This window comes from Pediculus humanus, genomic scaffold (assembly GCF_000006295.1).
Source record: "Pediculus humanus corporis 1103172108294 genomic scaffold, whole genome shotgun sequence".
NCBI lineage: Eukaryota > Metazoa > Arthropoda > Insecta > Psocodea > Pediculidae > Pediculus > Pediculus humanus.
In genome coordinates, this window is record NW_002987863.1 from 482,242 (window position 1) to 489,134 (window position 6,893).

At 29.1% G+C, this 6,893-nt stretch overlaps 2 protein-coding genes across 2 annotated transcripts in view; both read right to left on the reverse strand.

Moving 5' to 3' along the window:
* Positions 1-1,972, reverse strand: part of Phum_PHUM551900 (dual specificity protein phosphatase CDC14, putative) — a gene marked incomplete at both ends in the record, with an annotated part of 3,035 nt that extends 1,063 nt beyond the window's left edge. The window contains 6 exons of the mRNA XM_002431813.1: positions 1-423; positions 504-682; positions 758-887; positions 976-1,338; positions 1,414-1,645; positions 1,765-1,972. The exon at positions 1-423 is cut by the window's left edge and continues 1,063 nt beyond it. Of these exons, the coding sequence (XP_002431858.1) occupies positions 1-423; positions 504-682; positions 758-887; positions 976-1,338; positions 1,414-1,645; positions 1,765-1,972 (1,535 nt within the window). The remainder of the gene's footprint in view (positions 424-503; positions 683-757; positions 888-975; positions 1,339-1,413; positions 1,646-1,764) is intronic.
* A 1,921-nt stretch (positions 1,973-3,893) lies between these two features.
* Phum_PHUM551910 (uncharacterized protein) lies at positions 3,894-5,278 on the reverse strand (the record flags this gene model as incomplete). Its single annotated transcript, XM_002431814.1, has 6 exons — positions 3,894-4,045; positions 4,127-4,220; positions 4,300-4,510; positions 4,590-4,727; positions 4,816-4,999; positions 5,095-5,278. 6 exons carry the CDS (start codon positions 5,276-5,278, stop codon positions 3,894-3,896), a joined length of 963 nt encoding a protein of 320 aa, XP_002431859.1.
* Positions 5,279-6,893: the final 1,615 nt, after the last annotated feature.

Below are 6,893 nucleotides of genomic sequence, written 5' to 3' on the forward strand. Positions count from 1 at the left end.
GATTTTAAATAATGTAAATTTTTCCCGTGCATGTTGTTGTGTATGTTGTGGTGGTGGTTGTTGTTGTTGTGATTGTCATTGTTTGTTTGTAACTCGTTTATCATCATCGTTTCGGATGGTTTTAATGCGAAGGATACGTTTTGTTCGCCGGAAGGATTCATCGATAATTTTTCCGAGTCTATGTCTTCCGTCGGAGTTACCATTTTCGTACTCTTACCGTTGTCCAATAAATTTTTAATAACTTGTTGTAATTTTGTCTTTGATTTCTTAGATCTATTCTTAACGACGAATCTATATCGCGATCTTTTCGTTAAATTGTTGAGTAGGTCTTTCAAACCGGGAAATTCTAATTTGGGCGTTTCCTTACTGTAAATTCCGTGCGGTAAAAACGGTACGATTTCTTTCTTACCGTAGATTTTGTACCTTAAATTATAAATTGTTATTTATGTTAGTAAGATTTTCAAAAATGTTTCCATTCGAAGAAGAAAAAAAGAAGTGCTGACCTCCATTCGTTTCCCTCGTACCAAAGGGATTCTTCGTGATTTTCCAACCAGGTTTGTTGGTGACCTATAACGGATCCCGGCCGACATATTCTTATCCAAGCAATGGCTTCTTTTGCAGTCATTCTATAATGTTTTAATAAATAGGCGCCGATAAGGGAACCTGTTCTTCCCAAGCCAGCCTTAAAAAAAATTATTATAAGTAGTGGATGGCACATGGAAACGAAAGTATTATTATTATTATTTTCATTTCGAACCTTGCAATGAACTGCAATGGCACCGGGAGCACTTTCAGCAATTTTTAAAAAAGTTTTTAATATTCCCTCGGGAGGATCGGCACCGTCTTGCATGTACAAATCGTGATGTCTTATGTTAAACATGGTAAAACTAAAAAAAAAGAAAAATTTGTTAGCGGCGGAAAAGAATTTTTTTTTTAAAAAATTAATTTTTTTTTTTGGGGGGGGGGGTCACTTACCATTTGGCATCGTATGCTCTCTGATTTAAACGAACGACATCCGTCACGTGATTGGATAAAAAATATTCAATGTAAAAATAGGGATGATGATAGTAATCGTTTTTTTCTTCGACGGGACCGGGGAAAGCGATAAATTTTTGGGGGACTATCCAATTCAAATCCCCGTGTTCGATGTTTTCGTAATGAGAACATTCGATCGTGTTGAAATCGTTGAAATTGAAAAATCCGAATATGCTCGCTTTGTGTAGGGCATCCAAACAATTTTTCATGTTTATCTTATAGGGTGACACGCCGACGGAAGCATCTTGAAACGGACGATACCTCATTTTGTTAGGTTGCAAAACTTTGTATGCTAATCTAGGACTGAGGAAAACGACAAAAATAAATAAAGGAATGAATGACGGGGAAAAAAAAAAAATGGAGAGCTGATGGGGGTACCTGAATCCCAAATACAAAACGGCATAGCCACCGATCAAATATGCGGCGTTGGCTCTTTTCTCATTATTCGTTGACGTGTAATAAACAATGATTTTTTTTTTAACGAATTTTCCACGTAGTTTTTCCGTCAATTCTTTTCTACCGAATCTCGAATTGTTAAATCTTTCGTAGAAAACATCGCCGCCGTATGTGGCTAATTTATTCGTTAATTTTTTACAAAATTTATACAAGCCTAAAAAAGAAAAAAGAATCGATGGTGATGGTGATGACGTCAACATACGAACGGGTGATTCCTCAAGTTCTCGTTTTGCTTGTTTCTACTTCCGGTTAAAGAAAGAAAGGAAAACTTACAGGTTATGTTTAAAGGTCCGAAATCACCGTAGAAATTATGATAAATAAATTCGTTGTCCGTGTTGAAAAAATGTATGTTGTCGGTGTGGGGTATGATAGCATCGCAAGATCCGCCATTATTTATATTTTGAACGGTAACAAAATACAAATGATTTGGTAAAAATTCACACACGGATAAAAAATTATGATTGTTATAAATGGCGTCCATGATTGATTAAAAAAAAAGGATTATACAAAAGAGAGAGAGAAAAAAAAATTGACTTTTATTATTATTATTATTATTTCCCTTATTATTATTATTATTATTATTTATTAAATTTAAACTCTTGATAATTTTCTCATCGTCATCATCATCGTTATCATCGTTATCGCACATATATATTTATATATATATACATACGTATACTTAAAAATTTTTTAATTTCCCTGTTTTTTCTTTTTTTTTTTTTTTTTTAAATAGAAAAAAGAAAAAGAAAAAAGAAAAAAGAAAAAGAAAAAAAAAAGTTTTTTACATTAAAAAAAAATTTTTTTTTTAAAAAAAAAAAAAAATAAATTATTATTATTATTTTCCTTTTGTTATTGTTATTGTTTTTGTTATTGTTGTTGTTATCGTTATCGTTATCGTCTTCCCGGGGGGGGGGGGGGGAAAAAAAAAAAAAAAAGAAAAGAAAAAATTTAAATTATTTTAATTTTTCTTGTTGTTGTTGTTCTGGGTTGTTCTGTTTGTTGTTGTTGTTGTTGTTTTGTTTGTTGTTGTTGTCGTTTGGGAAGTTTGGAAAAAAAAAAAAAAAAAAAGGGAATTAATTATTCCGAAAAAGGTTTTTTTTTTTTAAAATTTTATTTTAATGTTTTTTTTTTTTCGTTCTAATGACACGATCGTTATTTATGTTTACTTATTTGTTTACTTTTTTTGTTTATTATTATTATTCTTCCTTCATTCGTGGGGAGGGAGGGGGAAGGGAAAAACTATTTTAAAATTATAATTTTTACCCCCTGAATAATTTTTTAAGGATGATTTTAAATTATTATCACTCGTTATAGTATATTAAGGAGTATAATTTTTTTTTTGTATTTAAATATTAAAATAATAGTTTATTTAAATAATAATAATAATTATAATAATAAATTTATTTAATTTAAAAAAAAAAAAAAAGATATAGAATACATTTCTTAAAATTAACACAAACAATAATAATAATAAAAAAAAGACGGGTAACTATAGAACCACCAAGGTTACGTTTTTATTGAAAATAAATCATCAAACGTAATAAATTTATATATATATATATGTATAATAGAATTAATTAAACGACCTTATTTATTAATAATAATAGTTAATAATAATAGTTAATAATAATAATAATAATAATAATAATAAATAAACGATAAATATATATAAGTAATTTTTATTTAGGAAATTCACGAGAATAAATTTTTTAAAAAGTTTTTTACGATTAAAAAGGTTTTTGTTTTTTTTTTACCTCGAATATTAAAATAATAATAATAATAGTATTAATAATTAAAGAAAAGTTACTTTACGATACAGCAATAATAATAATAATAATAATAACAAAAGTATTAAAAAGTTATTAAAAAAAAAAAAAAAAATTAAGTAAAACTGTGTTACCGACGGAGACGCCATTTTTTTTTTTTATTTAAAATTTTAAGTGAAAAAATGTTAAATTTGCTGCTATTATTATTATCATTATTATTATCATCATCATCATCGTCATCGCTGACGTCATGGCTGACGTAAAGTTTTTTTTTTTTTTTTTTTTTTTTTTTTTTTTTGAAAAAAGGACTCGAATCCTTCTAAATAAAAAATTTTTTTTTTTTTTTTTAAATAAAAAAACAAATTTAAAGTTAATAATAATAATAATAATAATAGTAATAATATTTACAATAATAATAATAATAATAATAATAATAATAATAATAATTACGAGTAAAAATAATAATAGTAATAATAATAATAATGATAATAATAGTAATAACTTAAAAAAATCACAATAATTAAATTGATTTTAAATACCGACATATTTTTTTTTTAATTTAATTTAATTTTATTTTATTTTAAAAAAATTAAATTTAAATTTAAATTTAAATTAATATTTATTTTTATTTTAAATTTAATCTACTTCCAGCTTCCTAAAGGATCCGGCGACTCCGGTCAATTCATCTTCCAAATCGGCAATTTTACTTCTTTTGGACGTGTCGATTTCCATTTCTTCCAATGCAGCGATGGCATCCTTTTGTTTTTTCATGACTTCTTTGAATTGTTCTAAAGGTACGTCAAAATTTATTTATTTATTTATTGTCTCGTGCGCATGCGCGTTTTAAAAGTAATCATAATGATAATTACCTATCATGTCCTTGAGTGGAACTTCACCTCCGTATTCTTTGGGTAGGATTTTGGGTGAAATGTGTTCTTTAAAATCATCCAAAGTTCCGTGACTCTACGAGAAAACGCGAGAAAACACGTTAAAAAGAGAGAGAAAAGAGAAAACTGTGATGATGATAATGATAATATCTCACCATAACTCTTCCTTTGAGTTTATCATTTAACAATCCGAGGAAAAATTCAAAAACTTTATTCGCGTAATGTGGTATGTTAATGAAATGAGTGCTTTTATGCCTCATCGGAGTTGAATTTTGTATGCATTTCATAAGGCTACGCATGTCGGATAAGGACCAGAGGGAAATGTGACCCATCGACAAACCGCTTTCGTCGTTAACGTACGTGTACCTAAAAAAAAGGGAGAAAAGATGAGAGAGATGGGGGAGGGGAAACAAAACAAGGATGAGGGATGATGATATATATTTACCCCCTTATTTGATTTTCTTCATCGTCCATGAGACATTCGACGACCAAACTGTGAGTTTTCGTCATGTCCGCAGCCGTGTATTTATAAGGATCGAATTTACCAGGGCAGGAAAAAATGACTTTTCTTCCATTTTCGTCTCTTTGATGAGAAAAAAAAAAAAAGGTTTAACATTTAAAACAAAAGAAAGAAAGAGAGAGAGACAGAAAGAAAAGATAGAAAAATGTACCTGAGTGGTAAAGGTACGAGATAACCTTTATCAATGATATCATTTATCACGGGATCGTCGACGTTTAAATTTCTAAACCATTGAGGATATAATTGTCTTATTGCGAGATAACGTTCAATCATGGCCAAAGCCAAGGGTACGCTGAATTTTTTCGTCCTTAAAAATCTCAACAGGAAAGCAGAATCTGAAAGAAAAGAAAAATAAAATTCGTCTGCTGCTGTCGCTGTCGCTGTCGCCACCGCCGCCCCGTAAAGTCGTAATCATCATCATTCTCATTACCTGTCCTGCATTTTTTTATATCCGGATGTTTTCTTATGCATTCTCTTAATTGTTTTAAACTCGTCGCTCTCAAACTATCCGTTTCACGTAGTTCGTCTTCTGCTATTTTTTTCAATTCGTCCGAACCTGGAAAAGTATATTCATCTCCGTCTTCTTCCACGTCGAAATATTTATTTTGTCCCATTTTATTTTATTTTATTTTTTGTTACTTTTGTGTTCGTTTGTTTGTTTGTTCGTTGGCTCGTTACGGATATAACCTGTTTAACCGACAATTTATTATTATTATTATTAATAAAAAAACCGTTTTTATTATGCACACACGCACACACGCACTCACGCGACTCGTTTCTTTTCGATAATGGAAAAAAAAAAAATTAAAAAAAAACTTTCACAAAAAAAAAACCTTCAAAATAATTAATAATTAATTAATTAATATTTTAATTGAAAAAAAAAAAACCAATAATAATAACAATAATAATAATAATAATAATCGGTACCCGCTAAAAAATTAATTTTCAAATTAATTTGTAAAAATTTGACCTTTATAATAATGATGATGATGATAATACGTGATTGTGACGATGCGTGTGAATGACAAAAAAAAATTTTTTCGACTGGAAAGAAAAAGAAAAAGAAAATGCCGCACGATGCGATGATGATGATGATGATGATTATTATTGTCAAGTTAAAATAAATTACACGGGTCGTAAAAAAAAAAAAAAAAAAAAAAAATTTCTTTTTTCACAAATCCCCCCCTCCAGGTATCAAAAAAAAAAAAAAAAAATATGACCACGTGGTTTAAGAATAACTTTCTCTCCGTTCTATCCGGAATTCTTTCGTATTATCCTCTCTCTCTCTCTTTCTCCCTCTCTCTCTCTCACTCTCTCACTATCTCTCTCTTTCCTGACCTCACATTCACCGACGTATTATTATACCTAAGTAAAAAAAAAAAAAAAAAAAGTCCGTTTGAAAAAACTGGTTCACGAGTAGTAGTAGTAGTTGAACGTAGTACCCGCTAATGAGTGACAGTAAAAAAAAAAAAACTTTCACTTTATTATGATTTTTCTTTCTAATACTTTTCTTTTTACTTTTCTTTCCCTTTCCCCCCCCTCACTTCCCCGCCCTTCCTTGCTCTCCTCATTGTCTTCCCCTTTATTCCTTCCTTCCTTCCTGCATCGTATGGGCCCTCCGCCATATTGCGTAAGTTTTTATCCTTTCTCCCGTTTGGGAAAAAAAGGAATTTGTTAGGATGACGAACGTTTGACATTTGTGTATATCGAATGATAATAATGATGATAATGATGATGATGATGATGATAATATCGTACTTAATGACGTAGATAGGAAAAGGTTGCGTTTTTTGGCTTAACAATTTTTTTTTTGGTACTTTCTCGTTGTTGTTTGTCTTATCGACATTTAAATAATAATAATAATAATAATAAATCGGTTGTCGTCGATATGATAACGACAAAAAATTTATTTTAACGTGTTTAAAAAAAAAAAAAAATCGTCTGCTTCCATTTAAAAAAAAAAATTAAAAAGAAAAGTTTTTTTCACGTTTGTTTTCATCATATCAAAAATTAATAATAATAATAATAATAACTCCCCAGATTATTCCAGAAGATTCCTTTAAAAAAAAAAAAAAAAAAAAGGAAAAGGAAAGGAAGGATAGGATAGGAAAGAAATGATTTCAGGTTAACATGATTTTAATGATGATAATGATGATGATTAACTAACAAGAGTAAGGAAGAGGTGAGAAGAGAAAAAAATGGAAAGTTTAAAAAGTTAAAAAAAAAAAA